This window comes from Podarcis vaucheri (genome assembly GCF_965113315.1).
Source record: "Podarcis vaucheri genome assembly, chromosome: 3".
Lineage (NCBI taxonomy): Eukaryota > Metazoa > Chordata > Lepidosauria > Squamata > Lacertidae > Podarcis > Podarcis vaucheri.
The window spans coordinates 91,214,479-91,233,047 of NC_138761.1; the positions used below are offsets into that span (position 1 = coordinate 91,214,479).

At 40.5% G+C, this 18,569-nt stretch overlaps 1 protein-coding gene across 9 annotated transcripts in view; it reads left to right on the plus strand.

The window, feature by feature from the left end:
• The first annotated feature begins 1,227 nt into the window (after positions 1 to 1,227).
• The window catches only part of KHDRBS2 (KH RNA binding domain containing, signal transduction associated 2), a 431,403-nt gene continuing 414,061 nt past the window's right edge, over positions 1,228 to 18,569 (plus strand). For 8 of the 9 annotated variants that reach the window (XM_082218362.1, XM_082218361.1, XM_082218357.1 and 5 more), the window contains exons 1-2: positions 1,233 to 1,283; positions 7,607 to 7,706. In XM_082218362.1, the coding sequence (XP_082074488.1) occupies positions 1,266 to 1,283; positions 7,607 to 7,706 (118 nt within the window). In that variant the 5' untranslated portion in view covers positions 1,233 to 1,265. Of the gene's footprint in view, positions 1,284 to 7,606; positions 7,707 to 18,569 lie in introns of all 9 variants that reach the window. The other variant, XM_082218359.1, reaches the window with a different exon arrangement.

Consider the following 18,569-nt stretch of genomic DNA (forward strand, 5'->3'; position numbering starts at 1 on the left):
ATTTTAAATTATACCTTGTATATGTGGAATAGTATACCTTGTCTGATACAGAAATGCTATTTAATATATATATATGTCTTTAACATGGAAAGCTGTAGTATACTAAAAGATTCCAGACACAGGATAAAGAGTCATTGTTTACTGTCTTCTAACACTTGTTTTTGTTCTAGATAAATAGCATCCTTCTCAATGACATTGTGTGCTGTATCCCAGGGGTTTTGGGGGGGCAGGTTTAAGCAAAAACACACACCAATATTATCCTCTCCTGCACAAACCTTCCACAACCTCACCCCAGTAACTTTTCTGTCTATCATTCCAAACCCCCACCTACCATTTAGTTGTCAACAAAAGGCCTTTCATTCTGCAAGGTGCACTTACTCTTCATGTGATTATAGGCGTCAGTCAAGTGAGCAAGGAAACACAACATACAAAAGACGAAAATAGTTCTGCCAGGCACTGCCTGAAAACTGTGGTTCAGAGTTAAAATATAGCAGCGTGGTGCCAAATGTACTGGCCTGGTACATTTTTGACAGGCATGATGGAAGAATATATCTATTGCTGAGAGTACCTGCTCACTGCTAATGGTACATCGCCATAGCAACTACAGGCCTAACATTTCTGCAGTAACCAACTAGTAGTTCAAACTGACCTGCATTTTTAAAAAGCAAAAGAAAGGGAGGCATCATAAAATCGAATTGCTTGTTGACAATGTATTATGCTCAAGCTACTTTAACAAACTGACGGCAGAATTGAGTTTTACATTCCTTCACTACATCCATAAACAATAGACAGCAATTTATTACTTGCAACAAAATAAGGCCTACTTATCATAGTGGAACTGCTCTAGTGGTCAGCAATAGACTGTTGGTCAACAAATATACCTGGCCTATAAATCTGCTGACTTTTGCTGCTGCTTGTGAATTTGAGTTTTAATTGTGCTTCAGTTATTAATTCATTTGTTGTTGTTGTTTTATACTTGGTGTGTACATGTGTGACGATTTCTGTTTGGAGTACCTATATAATGCAGCATATAAATATATATAAACAAACACATTCACTGTTATTTTGTTATGTCATTAATAAAATTTAATGTCTGGGGCTAAAGGGCAAAGGTTTATATTAGATAATCCCCATGGATGTGTATGCCCCCCCCTCCAATATTTGACTTTAGAAAGTTGAAATAATAGCAGGCTCCTATTCCAAGGCTTTTTTCCAGTTGGAATTTACCGGAACTCAGTTCCAGCACCTCTCAGGTGGCTGAGAGAATGAGGGAGGTGTTCATGGTGAGTTCTGGCACCTCTTTTTCTAGAAAAATAGCACTGGAGTTAAATTGGTGTTAAATTCAATTCAATTTGTTGTTAATTTGTTTAAAATTTTAGAAAACTAATAACAATTAAATTGGAGGTGGGGAGAGAGAAAACACCACTGGGGAACATGGTTAAGACACTGAAATCTCTCATCCTTAATTCATGACTAGAAAGTGAGATGAAACTTCATGAAGCTATCCTGATCATGAATGGCTAAACCATTTGATCACTGAAGTAAATAAATATAATAACAAAACCTTCAGGCTCTTCTGTGTCCCACCTAGAGCACCTGACTCATGATTGAAACATTGATACCAATTTCTTCTTTTGTGCTATTTTTAAAATATATATTTCTGTCATTCCTCAGCATTTCTGTCCTTGAAATAAGATGTCAATTATGAGAATTATTGGCCTGGCTAAATTAATCTTCTGTGGCATTACAATAATTGATGATGTGGCATTTAAAAATGTGTGCTTTCTTTCTTTTAAAATCAAGCTGTCTAGGATAGGAAAGAAATGAAAGTGTTTTTAAAGGCTTTCAGTAATTAGTGGTCTGGACCAGCAAACAGTATCTCAGTGGAATTATGATGAATTACATATTCCTTATAAGCTTTATTGATTAATATGTCTTGTGCCCATGCAAGAGGAAGGCATGGAATAAAATCAGACGTACTTAGGGTTTCACTGGTTCCAGATTTATAGGTGTATCTAAGTTATCACATATTTAATTAGGACCATGGGTATTGTTTTCCCCAGAAAACCAAATTTGCAGTCTTCACTAGACGTTGCATGATGTATTACATTTACTTGGTGGATTTAAAGCAATTCATTGCAGCATGACATTCCATATTGGTGTCTTTGCCAACTGAGATGTAATGGGTATGCATAAGAACATATAAATCTTATCATTGCTGCCTTTCAAGAAAATGTATCAAATGTAACAACCTACAAAGAAATGTACTAATGCACTTGACCCAATGTACTTATTATCCAGCCCCACCCCTGAGAAATTGAAGTAGCAAAACTGACAGGTTCATGTCACAAAAATAAACCCTATTCATGCGGGGCTGGTCTGTGGGTATTCTAAATTCATGAAGAGGGCAGAGAGCTCCTTGTTCATACTGCTCTTGATTGCGATGCACTGGCCTCTATCTCAATATTTGTGCGTTGAGCAAGACACCTGGAAAAGATGGGACCCATTATGTACACAGTTATACAAATGTAGGTGGTTCATGCAGTCAGGACTCTCCTGATTGTGTACAACTTTAAAATGTAGGCACTACTTTTTTGTACTGCAGGGCAGGCCGAGGTGGCAGTGCATGTGTTGCAAATGCATGGATAGGGTCCATAAAGGAGGCTTGGCACCTCTGACTACAACATGGAACCTGTGATCTTCCAGCAGGTTGCTGGACTTCACTAAATGATACATTTTTTAAGAAGAAGAAAATGCCTCTGTTTATATGTGACTTTATTGTATTGTATAGGATATAGTGATAAGTATTGATGTGCTACCACTTCAAATACTAAAAAACAACACAACTTTGATACGACTTTTTGCTGCTGCTTCTTGTTATAGTATTTGACAGAATTTATTTATGAAAAATGTTTTAAGTAAATGCAGTATATTGTTGCATGCACATGCACATGCACATGCACAAGCACATACACACACAAAGATGTTTTAGCCACAACAAGCTCCATTTCCTACCAGTTCCCACCCTCACCTTCACAAGCAAAATCCCCTTCTTTGCAAAGGGTTAGGAGTAGGAAGAACTCACAGCAGGCCCACCTAAGAAAGGGGCTACGGCTCAGTGGTAGAACATCTGCTTTGCATGCAGAAAGTCCCTTGTTCAATCCTGCCTGAAACCCTGGAGAGCTGCTGTCAATCAGTGCAGATAATACTAAGCTAGATCTAACTTGATATAAGGCAGCTTCCTATGTTTTCTGTCCTGAGCTTGAAATAATCCTTCCCACCCCTTGTCGTTTCAAGGTTAAGGCAGCATCTAGCAGACTTCTCCTGACCACTGGTTTTCTCCTGCCCTTTTGCAAACAGAAATATTTTGCTGCAGCTGCTGTGGCTTATAAAGCAGGCTTCCTCAACCTCAGCCCTCCAGATGTTTTTGGCCCACAACTCCCATGATCCCTAGCTAGCAGGACCAGTGGTCAGGGATGATGGGAATTGTAGTCTCAAAACATCTGGAGAGCAGAGGTTGAGGAAGCCTGTAATATAAAGGGCAGAAATGGCAGGCATGGCTAGTGGCAAGGCAGCAGATTAAGCCCCATTTGACTTGCCCTCAGACGCAAATGGACCTGGGTCTGACTCAGAATGGGAGAACTTCTTGGAATGAGGAGATTTGCACCCTCCACTTCTCATCATCACTTACTGTTGGTGAACTCCAACTGTGGGAGCCTTGATTCAAAATGAAGGATTCCCCCCACACACTTAGAAATAGTGCTTTCTGGATTATGCATGGTGGCTGTGATCAAAGGTAGTACAAGGTGAGATCTGCTCATGAAGGAGTGGATCTCTTGTTTTCATTTTAAGCAGCAACCCACCTTCCTCCCACAGTGTCACATCACAGTCTACTTTTCAGACTCCTCCAAATTTATAGAAAAAACTTGCAGCATGACATAAGGGGAGAGAGCTGCTCTTCAGAAAGAAGAGAGAGAGAGAGAAGAGTGTCAGAATAACTGCACTTAGGAAATGCCCAATTTGCTTTACAATACTTCTCAGTGCTGGATGCCTCTGGGCTTTCTCCTCCCATCCCTAGCATAGCCGTGGTTTGTAGACAGGTTTTCCAGAGGTGTCAAAGTCTGATATTCCCATGTAATGCTTCCACCACCTGAACATTTTGCATGCAGTAGTATTTTTCAAGGAACAAATGAAATTGGGAAGCCTGGCTTCACATAGGGATAAACGGATACTAGTAAACTGATATCTAGTGTGTTGCCATAGTTTCCATTAGTTTCATTTTATTTGTGCAACACTAAAAACAAACTAGAGATTGAACTATAAGACAGGCAGAGGCTATTCATATCTATCTATCCATCTATCTATCTATCTATCTATCTATCTATCTATCTATCTAAGCCTATGACACCAGTCCTGGCCAAAATGCACTGGCTGCCAATTCAAAGTGCTGGTTTTGACCGATTAATCCTTAAACAGCACATGACTGCAATACCTCAAGGACCACCTCTCCCCATATCAACTGACCTGGACCCTATGTTCATCATCTGATGCCCTTCTTCATGTGCTCCCTCCATTAGCGTTTTGGAGGGTGGCAACACAAGAATAGGCCTTTTCTTTGTTGAATGCTCTCTCCAGGGAGGCTCACTGTGCGCCATCATTATATATTTTTATGTGCCAGGCAAAAACTTTCCTCTATAACCAGACCTTTGGCCATGAAGTATCAATGGCTTTTTAGAAGTAGGTGGAATGTTTTTAATGTATTTCTTTTTCCTCTTGTTTTTAGTGTACCTGTGTGAGGTTTGTTGTCTATTTGTTTGGTTATAATTTGCTTTGGGTTGCTCTGGGCAAGACAATGCGACTGACAAATTTAATATATTTTTAAATATATGTTGAAATACTGGGTGTGATTTTTAATTATTTGATAACTGACTTCTGTGAAAACAAGGATTAAGCTCAGTGATGTGGAAGTGTGGTCTCCTTTTCCATAGGAAATGGTGGTGCTTCCTGCTAGCATGTCCATTGCCACCTCAAACAGATCAACACTGAGTATCAATTGTTAACTGCCTTTTTTAAAAAAACCCATGAGCCTCATTAGTCTACAAAGAGAAAGAAGCCCCCCCCCCAATGCTTCAGCACTTACAAGATTTACTGCAGTGTGAACTTTAATCAGTAGCAGCCTATTTCTTCAGATGCATAATAATACTTAGCATTTATTTTAGCTCATTTCAAGTGTTTGACACATTTCACATCTGTAATCCTAGCAATTCTTATAACAGTCCTTATTCCCATAAGGTGGGTCAGTGCTATTATCCCCATATTGCAGGTGAAGGAGAGGTGAAGATTAATGACGGAACTGATTCTTGCAATTTTCCTGGCTCATAACTTGCATTGTAGGAGATATACTTATGACTCAAGCATAATTCTCCTGAAGTCCTCTAGCAATTCTAAATCAGTTTAGAGATGCTGTGCATTTTTTATTATTTATTTATTTAATTTGTATACCACCCTTCATCCAGTAAACACCTGTAGAAGACTGGACTCCTTTAAATGGAGAAACACCTCTCAGTGAAAGGGCAGCTACCTATTGTGAGTTGAAGCTGCTATGAGGCTCAGTCTGAGATCAACACATTTTTATGTTGTTCCCAGCCTATGATCTTTCGATGAAAGGTGGTCATGGCTGAGTGGGTCTTTGAACCCTGCTCTCCCAGCCTGACACACTAACCAATACACCACAATGACTTCCAGGGTACATTAACATTTTGGAACACAGTTTGATGAGGCAATGTGTAGTACTGCCCTTGATCTCCTCTCAGCTGTTGGGAGTTTAGCTGCAAGCCTTTGTACTATAATGTAGGGTTATGCCCCTATCAGACCTGTGGGATTTTACATGCACAGGACTGATTGGTTACTCATTTTATTGTTCCTTCAGGTGCTCTACTTTCACCGGTGCTAGTTTTTACTCCAGGATGTTACACAGTGTTTAAAACAGTTGAATAGTGTAGCCCTGTTTAAAAGCAACATCTATAACAAGTGTAGTAAGTACATTTATATACTAGCTTATGCCCTCTCATGGCAGTAAAAGTCAATTCTGGATTGCTTTAGGAAGAACTATAAAAATGTAAATTACGAAGACAGACCTGATTTGGTCTTATTGCCTTGGCTGAGTTCTAACACTTAAACTTGGAATATATGGCTGCTGGAGGTAATTAATACTCAGTAATTTGCATATTCACAAGACACTGTACTATTTTTCTCTGAGCCAGGGTGAGATGAATGAGTCGAGGTTCCTGAGACCACTTAACTAGGATTCTGGATTTGAAGTATATGCCTTCATTTAAATGTGTACAATTCCTCATAGCATGTTATCTGAGCTCTATTATATTGCCCGTATTTTTCATAGCGGGAAAGAGGAAATAAGAAGGATTATTTTTATTTGATGCAACAGAAAATACTGTGGAAACCAAGCAAACAGGTAATTTTTAAAAATGTAAAAATTGAAATGGAGATTCACAGTCATACAATCAGGATGTTATATTCTCTCACCGGGAGCAGTCTAATATGGACAAATATAAACTGTTGGTTCTGAATAAGTGGAAGATTTTGCAGAACAATCAAACAAAGGCTGCAACTGTAAAATAATGCTTAAGCAATATACCTTTTCCCTTTTCATTTTGATGTCAGTGAGGCTAACACCTGAAATCCCAAGCTGCTTTGCGTTTAGATTTGACCACGTGACTAATCCCGCTGCACCATTGGGAGTGAAGCATCTCTCTGTTCCACTTGAAGCAGAAAGTTAACTTCCATTATGTAGTACAGTGGTACCTCGGGTTAAGAACTTAATTCGTTCTGGAGGACTGTTCTTAACCTGAAACGGTTCTTAACCTGAAGCACCACTTTAGCTAATGGGGCCTCCTGCTGCCGCTGCTGCACGATTTCTGTTCTCTTTTTTTAAAAAAATAATTTTTATTAACCGGCCAATCAAATCAAATCAAATCAAATCAAATCACATAAATTCCGAATTACAAAGCCGAATTTTAAATTGTTCTTAACCTGAAGCACCACTTTAGCTAATGGGGCCTCCTGCTGCTGCTGCCGCACCACCGGTGCACGATTTCTGTTCTCATCCTGAAGCAAAGTTCTTAACCCGAGGTAATATTTCTGGGTTAGTGGAGTCTGTAACCTGAAGCGTATGTAACCTGAAGCGTATGTAACCCGAGGTACCACTGTAGTACTATTGAATATCACCGTGCTCTTAAAGACTAAACATGGAATGCTGGTTTTAAAAAGTGTAAGTGAAATGATAAAAGTGCAACAAATGATCCCACTGGGATCTAAGAGTTGTAGATGGATCCCACCTGTAGGTCAAACAGGAGTTTATAAATTTGGGAAGCTATCCTTTTCTAGTCCAGGGCAGGGGCAGAGGTGTTCAAATGTAGTTTGAGATATCAGAGGTTGTACTTGGTTGTAGAGTTTGTGTGCAAATGAACAAATTGGTAAATCCCGCAACCATGTGTAGAAGATGCCTGACTGCTAGTGCTTCTTTTTCAATGGATTTGCCTCTAGGAAGAAGATTGTGAAGTCTGAATACCCATTATTTATATTATAGATACTTATCCTCTTGTCAAAAGCTCAGACGATTGAGGAAAGGGAAAGCCATAGATGGAAGGGGTGCCAGAAGAGGAGCTCAACATTTCCAGACCAAGAAGGTAAGTCTTAAGAATGGAATTTTAATTTTCTTGACTGCATTCCAGGACATGGGCAATAAAGGAAGGCCTTGTATTGTTAATGATTGTGGTGAGGACTCCATTCTTATCCAGGGAATGTCCGAACCTCTGATGATGTGGAGCATTTGCTTTAGTTGGAAGGTGTCGAAATAAAACTAAGTTAGGAAAGCTGAGGCTTTCTCTAGAGCTAAGTCTATAGAGAGTAATTTTGGCTGATTTGTTGTGCTGCCTTTGTTGGTGTAGAGTTCCATTGTGTGTTACTACTTCTTGAGGATCTTGGTTGGAATGCCTATTGGCAGAACTTGGAATAAAAATAGAAAGCAAGGTACAGTGGTCATTTTGAGGATGGCAATGTGACCAAGCCATGAAAGGACTATGTTTCCACCTGCACCTGCAAAGGTCAGATTTTAGTTTGGAAGCAAGACTGGCGTGATTTCTTTTGTACAGATACTTTAAATCTTTAGTTAGCATCACCCCCACATATCTGAACTACCCACAACATGGCTGGAAGCCAGACAAGGTTTGCAGGTGGGGTTTTTGTGTTTTTGTTTTTTGTTGTTGTTTTTTGCTTCTCTAAGAATATTGAAGGTCATTATTGTGGAATTTGAATTATTTGCTTTGAGTCTTGCTGCTGCATGAAACTGCTGTAAAATGGATTGAAGAGCTGGCTAGGCTCGACTGGGATTTTCTGCCATTATTAAGACATCATTTGCAAACAGATTGCTGGTATGTGAGCTTTTTCCTGATGCTATGCCTTAAATGTTGCCACCATTTCTGACCTTGTTTGCCAGGGTTTTGATCACTAGTGCAAAGAGTTGCGGGGGACAACAGGCAACTTTGTTGAGTACCTTGCTGTAGCCGGATTGCCAAGGAGCTGAGTCCATTCATTAGATTGTTTCTGAGGTGTGTTTTTTAATACATTTTGTCTACAAAGTGGAGGAATTCCCCCCTCCCCCAAATCATTTTGTTTAACAAAAACTTAATAAAGCTCCATTCAACTCTGTTGAAGGCCTTGAATGTATCCAAGGAAATGAAGACTGCCTGGATTCTGCTTGGGGGGAAATTATGGGTGGTGTTCAAGGCTCAGCAGAAAGAGTATGATATGTGTTGCTTTGGTATAATTCCTGTTTGATTGGGGGATGTCAGTGTGCCTATAAACACATTCAACCTCTTTACCATTAGCGCTGACAATATTTTTACATCCTAATTATTTAAGGAAACCAGTAAGATCCTACAAGAGTTGGGTCCTTATCAGGTTTACATAGGAACACTGTCTTGGAGTGTCTCCAGCATTCAGTAATAGGACTGCCTTCAAGTATGTTGTTAAAATGGTTAGTCAGCCATGGAGCAAGTTCAACGTTAAACTTTTTGTAGAATGTAGCACTGAATCCACCGGGACCTGGGGATTTCCCATGTTTCAGCCTTTTGATAATGGTCAATATCTCCGATTCTTGTATTGAGCTATTGAGGAATGAGTGTTGGTCTGGTGTAAGCATGCCTATCATAAATGGTGTTATGAAGTTTTCTATTGTTTGCAGGTCAAGATTACATATTTGTGATTCTAGCCATTTTCCTCTGAGGAGTCCATTTTCAGAACATTTGTTGATTCGATTTTCCTATTCTTACTCTATAAATATATTTTACTTCATGGAAAATTAGTAGAAAGCTTTCGAGTTGCATGCATTTTTAAACCAGACCTTTCCTAAAAGGGAAATCAGATCAACCTACATGTTTCCACCCTTTCCCATCACATGAACCCTGTAGTTGTACTGTGGAGGTAGTCATGCCACTTCTCTTTGTTTGGTAATGCAGAAGATATTGCACTTCTATTAACTGGAATGGGAGAGGGGGGAATATGCTAGGGCAGCCTTCCCAACCTGGTGTCCTCCAAATGTTTTGAATGACAGACCTAGCCAGCACCATCACAGATGAGATTTGTAGTCTGAAGCATCTGGAGGGTACGTAGTGGGGGAAGACATGGAGTTAAGGGTTGTATCCATCACTGGTGTTGCACTAACAGAAAACACTTCCACTCACACAAGGCTGGGCACCACCATCCACTACAGCCCTCTATTGAATTACATTCAGTTCCAAAGGGTTCCCTAGGACTCAGGTGCACCTTTTATGAATGGCTGCAATGTGTGTGTAAGTAGATTAGAAGAAACCTGGGGCCCTACCTTTCATGAGTAGAAGTGCTTACATTGACTTGGAAAGAGAAATCATCTAGAAAATAACCCCATTTTTCTAACCAAACAATGAATGGTAGTGTGAAGAAACTATTGTATAAAATACTGTTCTGTATCTTGGACTTTTCTTCAAAGCAATACCTCAGCAGTCCTGCATTTTCATTTCCTTTAGAAGGATGCCCTTTCGAAAGGATTCATTGACAGCAGACATGCTACAATCAGATATTATTCCAAAACCATTGTCCTTCTGCTCCTGCTGCAAGTAGGTCACAGTGGTGAAGTATCTTCAGATGCTTTGTGTGGATACTTGGTCTTTTATATGCTGGAGAATAAACTGAAACTGTGATTCTCCTGGCAGTCTGGTAGGGGGAAATATTAGCAGTCTGCTGTTTTTGGTCTGCCATTCTTTCACTTTCATTGCCAACTGTAAGGATTCTGAACTTGTTCAAAAAGCTAAGAAAGTGAATCTAAAGGTTTGCCCAATGATATGGGAATCTACTGCCTGGTTTCAAATTCAAGCAGCTTGCGCTGGGTCTTCTCTTCATGAACTCCTCTGCCATGTGGCTATGTCTAACTCTTTCTTCCTAAGAGATCTGTCATCATACTTTGAAGAGGGGGATCCCCTCTTTGTGGGATGAGGCCAGGAATTTGAAGCACGGCACTCTCTGAGGTATCCTGGACCCATGTTATTAAATACCTTGTAAATTAATACAAGAACCCTGAACATGGTCTGGTAGTTTATGACCAGTCAATGTAAGCATTTAAGCACCAGAGTTATGCACTGGTGATAGTCTGTCCCCATCAATAGTTTGGCCTCAGCTGGAGCCTCTCAACCAGGCCAAGGGCAGCTCCACGAAGAACTGAAGGTGGAGCTAACCAAATAAGCTGCAACTCCTCTCTAAGGCTGGTGCTGAGGATAACCAGGTCTTACTGGTCTTAAGTCAACTTATCACTACATTGCACTGGCACTCAGCAGTGGCAAATACCATCACATTTGAAAAGGTGACATATGTTCAGAAAACATTCATTGTTATTGGCAGGCCACCAGTCAGTATGCACCAGGATGTGTCCACTATGTGTCCCTGTGTGTTTACACACATGAAACTCTGCTTCACCATATACTGCTTCAAATACAGGTGTATATTCTGGATCCCAGTCTGAACTAGATATAGCTGCTTTCCAGTTTTTGCCTGGGTTTTATTGTTGTTTAATTGATTGCATTTTATATGAGGCTGCAGCAAAATGTTGAAGAAACTCAGAAACCGTAGCAGCAATGTCTTATTTCCTCTGTTGTAGGCGTGATGCTACAACGATTGTCACACAGATCAAAAATGCATGAGCTGAGATATAACTCAAGGGACAACATAGTTCAGAAACAATAGATTGCTACTATCATTGGGTGAAGCAGAGATTCTCGTAGTGTCTCACATTACAGGTAGAGCTTATTCCGCAGGGGCTTAGGGGAGATGAATGACTAAAATGTCTGAAGAAAACTGTAACTTATTTCCTTTTGTAGTGGGCTTGCTTCAGCGGCTGATGTCTATTGCTTCAGCAGATTGGTTTTATGTAGCTGACAGGTGGGCAGGTGTCGAGATGGATTTTGTCTGGGCCTTTTTTGTTGTTTCATTTGTAGCTTATTTTAAAAGGCAGGGTTGTATTCATTTTGCTATCATCAGAAGTTGCCGTTTGTGTGGGGAATAAGAAGCTTGGGAGGAAATCAAAGCACTGGAAGAGAGCAAACTGGATTTCTGTTGCTCTGCCTCTCCCCATATCCACATCCAGCCCTGTTTGAGGGTTTCTCCTTTCTGTCCTTTTCTCTGGATTAATACCTATAGTTGCCTTCCAGTAAAGGTAAATTATAACATGTGGGGTGAACCTACCCTCAGCAGCCAGAAACATCATAGCTAGACACTGGAGAGACCTGTCAGGAGTAAGCATGGACCAATGGTATCAAATAGTATGGGAAACAGCCTTATTAGAAAAACTAACCAATAAACTAAAACTGACATGGGGACAAATAGAAGACACCTTCACCCCAGTATGGCTCCCCTTTATCACATAAACAGCCCAACAAGACAACGACAAGAATCCGCCAACAGCATATGAATCAATATGGCTAACCTGATACAAAAACACACACACACACCACTCAAATATGAAAGCAAAGTTCACCACAGCCAATCACAAACAAACAACCACAACCTAGGCCTACCCCAACCTCTCTCACCACCAGAAGAACACAAGCAAATAGCAAAGAGAACCTGCATAAGCGATGCTGATACAAAACCCCACACATACATTAAGTAGAATAGAAACATCACCCTCCACCTCTTTCCCCCTCTTCTTCCTAATGTAACACTAATGTCTCAACAAATGAAACTGATCTGTAGAAAACGTAACTTGAAAAAAGAGACATTGCACATACAGTGGTACCTTGGTTTAAGAACAGCATAGTTTATGAACAACTTGGATTAAGAACACTGCAAACCTGGAAGTAGGTGTTTTGGTTTGTGAACCTTGCCTTGGAATAATAACATGTTTCGCTTCCTGTTGAGTGTGTTCCATTTGTAAATTGAGTCCCCCACTGCTGTGGGAAAGCACACCTTGGTTTAAGAACGCTTTGGTTTAAGAATGGACTTCTGGAATGGATTAAGTTCGTAAACCAATGTGCCACTGTACTTTTGTAAACCAAGAAATATTTAATAAACAGACAAACAAAAAACAAATCAGCATTCTTATCCAGTTACATCAAGAATCACAAAACAGAGAAACCAGTAGGAGAACACTTCAATCTCCCAGGACATTCTATACAAGATCTCAAAGTAGCTGTTTTACTACAAAGGAATTTCAGAAATAGACTGGAAAGAGAAGCTGCTGAATTGCAACTCATTACCAAACTTAAAACCATGGAGAGACCTGGTCTGAACAGAGACATTGGATTCTTATCTCATTATACATGACTAAGCCATTTCTCACCTTCTCACCCCTTGCCTTTTCCTGTAAGACCTATTACAGTTGTTAAGAGTCGTCAACAGGCTCATCTCAGCTATCTGCCAATCTCCCATTCCCACCACCCTTCTGAGTAATACCCCTCCCCACCTTCTCACTATATAGAAGGATCTGGCAACTTCTGTTTCAGTGTATCTGAAGAAGTGTGCATGCACACGAAAGCTCAACCAAGAACTAACTTAGTTGGTCTTTAAGGTGCTACTGGAAGGAATTTTTTCATTCTTACCCAGACGTTAAAGCTGCCTAACCCAACGTGGTGCCCTCCAGATGTTTTGGACTACAGTTCCCAACTTTCCTGACCACTGGCCTTGTTGGCTGGAACTAATGGAAATTGTAGTCCCAAACATTCAGAAGGCACCTGGGTTGGGAAGGCGGACTTAAAAGGTTCTTAACCTGCTTGCGACCCTTACACATACAATGAATTGCTCCCTGCCCAGAGGATTTATAATTCAAGTACAGTGGATAAGGTAAAGCTGAAAAGAGAGCACAGGCCTTACAGAAGCAATATGGAGGATCAGGAGGGTTAAATGATAGCAGGAAGTACAAAGAAGTGAGGCCATGTTGATTCAAGAAGAAAATGAAACCTGAGGTAAAACTTTAGCTGTTTGGTGATGGTTTTCTGCTGTGTTTTGTTTGTTTGCAATCAAAAAGGCTGAGAGGCAAAGTATCATGGAGAGAAAGGTGGTTAGTTTACATATATGAACAATCACATTCATTGAAGACTGCTCTTATGTATGGAGAACTCAAGTAGTACGTTTATTAAAGATCACACCCCTAGAGGACTTTTGCCTTCTGCTATCACATTATCACCATCCTCCTCTTCCTAGCTGGATTGCCTAGAGCAAGGGTCACAAACATGGCATTAATGGATACACATGTACCTCAAAAGGCCTTCACTGAGGCCTGCAGAGTGTCTCCTACCCTGTGAAATTAGGTTTGAAAGAAACATGCTTTTTAGCCAATAGACTAGGAGGTGGGTGGGTTGGTGAGAGAGAGAGAGAGAAGGATAGACAATTTCCTCAGTTTGCAAATGTGTCCATGGGCCCAAAAAGGATGGCAATCATTGCCCTAGACAGTTGTCTCACTGTTACAATTATATTATTTTGGACCTTTTATCTATGTGTTATTACTGTGCAATTATCCTTTTTGAATAATACATTGCTATTGCCTTCCTTTCAGCTTCCCCACAGGTTTGTAGATAAAAGGTCAATCAATCAAACCATATCCTAATTCTCATAGCTAAATTGGGTACCATATTATTCTAGCCATGGAAAGAGTATTCATGTGCATCTAGGGAAAGAATTCCACATTAAAATAGTGCCAAATCTCTTTGAACCACTTTTCCTTTTATAAAAGATCTTAAATGCTTTTGTGGAGTTTTGCAATGCCAGTTAGATAAATGGAACAAAATTAAAGCAGAAAAAAACAGCTGAATATTTAAAGATTTGGTGATTGAGAGAACTATTTGGTTATTTAATAGCCTCCCAAGGGAAGTAGTAGAAGATTCATTATATTAACCAGGCATCACCTGAGTTGGAAAATATGTTGCATTGGCTTAAAAAAAGATTAATATTCCTGTTATGGACAGAAATTCTGCTTCTCACCTTATACAGACATTTGGTAAAGTGAAGTGAGTTATGTAAAACACTCAGGAATTTAGTCATCCTGATGAAACATCAAGTTGCTGAATTGTTGCAAAATAAAACAATTTTCACTCAAAATAGCTTTGAATTCACATGCAGAAGAGAAAACTTGCTGTCATTAAGTGTTTGACTCAGTTGAATCACTCTGGAGAAATGATAACATCACATGTTTTCAGATGTGTCACCTAATATCAAATGATTAAATGTGCATCAGTGTCTTACACTAAATGCCCAAAATTTGGTGAACATTGAGATTCACAGGTGAATGTTAGCAATCACTGAGACTGGGGTGGACTTTGGTAATATGACACCCTGAGCAAAGCTCAAATGTTATCTGGGCCTGATAAAACATTTCAAATATGTTTCCATATTTGTTTTAATACATTCACAATGTTGTTAATGTACATGTGTCCTCAGAAGCAAGCCCTGTTGACTTCAATGGGACTTACTCCTAGATAACTCTGTGATATAATTGCAGTCTTTTTGTAACATATATACAAAAGAAGCTCTTGATCATTTTTGCCTCACTTTCACTGTAATGCTGCATTTTTGAAGACTGGCCACTAGAGTGCTGCAGGTATCCATTCAAGATGAGTTTCTGCAACATTGCTAGACACAGTTCTCAGCAAACATACATTGTAAATAAAGATTGCGGCTGTGTGTTTTAAATGCTTTATTGCTTCTGCTCTGCCCTTCTTGGAAATTAGCTGTAAATGGAGTGGCTGGGGGACACTGGGTTGTTTTTATTGTCTTGTGAGAGTGCAAAACATACAAAAACAGAGCAGGGAGAGATGTTTTGTATTGCCATCATGTTTTAAAGAATGTGAAATAAGCAATTAAACACACACAACGGCTTGTCAGTGGTATGCTCTCTCTATAGCTGTATTGATATAGCTGTAAATAATGGATGTGTGTGTTTTATTAATTAGTTGGTGCTAAGGCAGGGGGAGTCTCTCTTTTTGCAAACAATTGGACACCAGTTATGGCTCAAGTAAAATGGTGCAGGGATGTCTGGTGCCCTTTGGGACTGGTAGGGCAGGAGGCAGGAAGGCCAACACTAGGTGGAGCCAGAGTCAATGACAGGTGGAGCCAACACAGTCTAGTATTGGCCTCCTTCTTGTTGAATTCTGCAAGGGTGACACAGACCAGGAGGCATAGCTGTCAACTTTCAGATTTGAAAATAAGGGATCAGCAGCATACCTGTCAACTTTCAGATTTGAAAAAGGGGATCAGCAGCCTCACCTGTCCCAGAGACAGTCTACGGGATATCTAACAACCCGGTATAGCAGCAGGAAGTAACGGGAAATGGCGCTGAAATAAGGGAATTTCCTGCAAAAAAAGGGAAGGTTGACAGCTATGGCAGGAGGAGAGCTGAGAGTCAGGTCTACTCTTCTGAATTAGTTGTATGTAAGAAGGCAAGCAGGGGGGCTTGGAAGAATCAAGACTGTCGGTGGGTCACATAGAATCATAAAACCATAGAGTTTTTGTGTTGGAAGGGACACTGAGGATTGTCTAATCCAACCCCCTGCAATGCAGGCATATGCAGCTGTCCCATACAGGGATCAAACCTGCAACCTTGGTGTTAGCAGCGCCACACTCTAACCAAATGAGCTATTGCTGTGCCCCTTTCTCCCTATAGGACCAGCCTCCACTGATATAGAAATAAAATTGAAGGCCAGGCCTTTAAATGCTATGCTCAAGGCTTCAGCATTAACTGGCAAACAAATAATGCCCAGCATAGCTCCTTCTGCAGAGGAAAAATAGGCTTGTGAAATCCTCAAAATATCACCCCTTTCCTTTCACACCCGGCTTTCGAGGTAGATATTTGCAGATACAATCTAGAAACTGATCCAACTCCCCCCCCCCCGCCCCCGGTTGTGGACGACCTTATATTCTTGTGAAGTAGCATGATGTACATAATTAAGTGCCACACAGTACAGTTTGTTTGAAAGTCAGCCGGTGAGTTGGTTCTTTTATACCTGGTCAGGATCAGGATCCTCCTTGCATAAGGTTAATTCTTTCATGTTGGAAAGCATTACCCATAGGAAATATTCTGAAAGTGGCTAAGGGGTTGCAGGTATTATGTTGAAAGTAGCTAAGAGTAACTGTAATGTGGGTTGTGAGGACAAGTATAGAACTAGCTAAAGGGATTCTCTCTTCAAGAAAGTGGCATTTCATCAAACAGATTTAATGAGGCTGAAAACCCTTTTTCTTATTCCTTGTGAAGTTCACGAATTTGTGAAACGCATTCCCAGTTGTGCAATGGGTAACCATCCACTAGTTTGAAGGCAGAGTAAGGCCGAGCCACTTCTAATTTCACTGGCTATAATCACTATAATACAAGCTGAGAGGGAAGCACCAATGCAAATGGGAAAAGAAGAACAAAATCAGCACAGAATACAAATATTAAAACTTCTCAGTCTGCACAGCTCTGCTATACCTAGCCATTGCTGAAGTTACTTGCATCACATCTTTGAGATACCCCGTAACCATGGTACCGTACTGTAAGTCTAAGACTGGGGAGACTCGTGTTCAAATCCCCACTCAGACACAAAGGTTGCTGTGTGAGCTTGGACAAGTGTCTGTCTCTCTGGCTAATCTACCTCATAAGGTGGTTTTGAGGATAAAATGGATGGGAGGGGGGAGAAGAACTGTGTGCTTCTTTGAGCTCCCAGCCTCATTGTGCACCTTCAGTTGATGACTGTGCATCTGAACATGCTTACAATCCTCCTTCAGACCTTTCCACTCAACACAGGAAGGTTAGGGATGGAACTGGTGTAAAGTCTCCCAATCCAGATCAGCCTTTCCCCTGCCCCTGGATGCTTTGTGTCAAAGAGTCATAGCAACACAATTTGATAATTTTACTATCAATGTAATTTAGATGCACATGGGAAGGGGTTTTGGACCTGTGCAGAGTAAGCCCAGACTGCACCCAAGCCATGAATTTGGCAAGCATGGGAAACAAGTCTTATGGACATATATGCATAGAGTACCTGCATGTCCAGGGAGGTCCTGGGTTTATCCAGCCAGGTACATCACCACCACCATTAGTTTGTTAGTTAGTCACTTTATTTTGCCCAGGGGAACCCAAAGCAACTTACAACCACCCACCCAACCAACCACCCAACCAACCAACCAAACAAACAAACAAACTAGATGGAATGAACCATTGGTCAGATCCAGGGTAATTCTTACATTAATACAGAATCCGCGATCAGGGAAAGGAGACGGCGGAAGAAGAATGGAAGAAATTTAAAATCTACCTTAAGGACTACTATAAACTCGCTGAATGTTAGAATGTCGAGGTTTGAGTAAGAAAGGGTTACAGTGAATTAAGATTAGATTGAAGAAAAGATTAAGAAGACAGAGGACTGACAGATGTACTTAGAGTTGCTAAAAACTTTTGGACATTGGGATGCAGAAAGGGGAGGTATGGGGAAGTCGGAGAAACATGGTTTATGAAAAAAGGTTATGAAACTATACGTGTTTGTATGTCTTTTTACATGTTTGTATTGTCCTAAAAAATTTGTAAAACTAATAAAAAATTTATAAAAAAAAATACAGTTAATTGTTGGATTCTGAGCGCCTTCATACTCAGACGTTTTGGCTCCTGAACGCAGCAAACCTCGAAATGAGTGTTCCGTTTGTGAACGTTCTTTGGAATCCGAACATCCAATAGGGCTTCTGTGGCTTCCGATTGGCTGCAAGAGCTTCCTGCAGCCAATCAGAAGCCATGCTTTGGTTTCGGAACATTTTGGAAGCCGAACAGACTTCCGGAATGGATTCTGTTCAACTTCCAATGTACAACTGTATGCAAAATTGATCTTTTCCCTCTTCAGCCCCAGTGTGTCTGCTTAGGGATTGGTGGGGGGATTTCAGAAATCCCAGGATTCTGAAGGTACTGACAGAATGAAAAGCCAGACAAGAGAAAGCTAATAATGATGGTTACAACCCCTCTTTAGCCATGGTCACTGAAAAAGGAGACGTGGGAAGGATAATGTTTGACC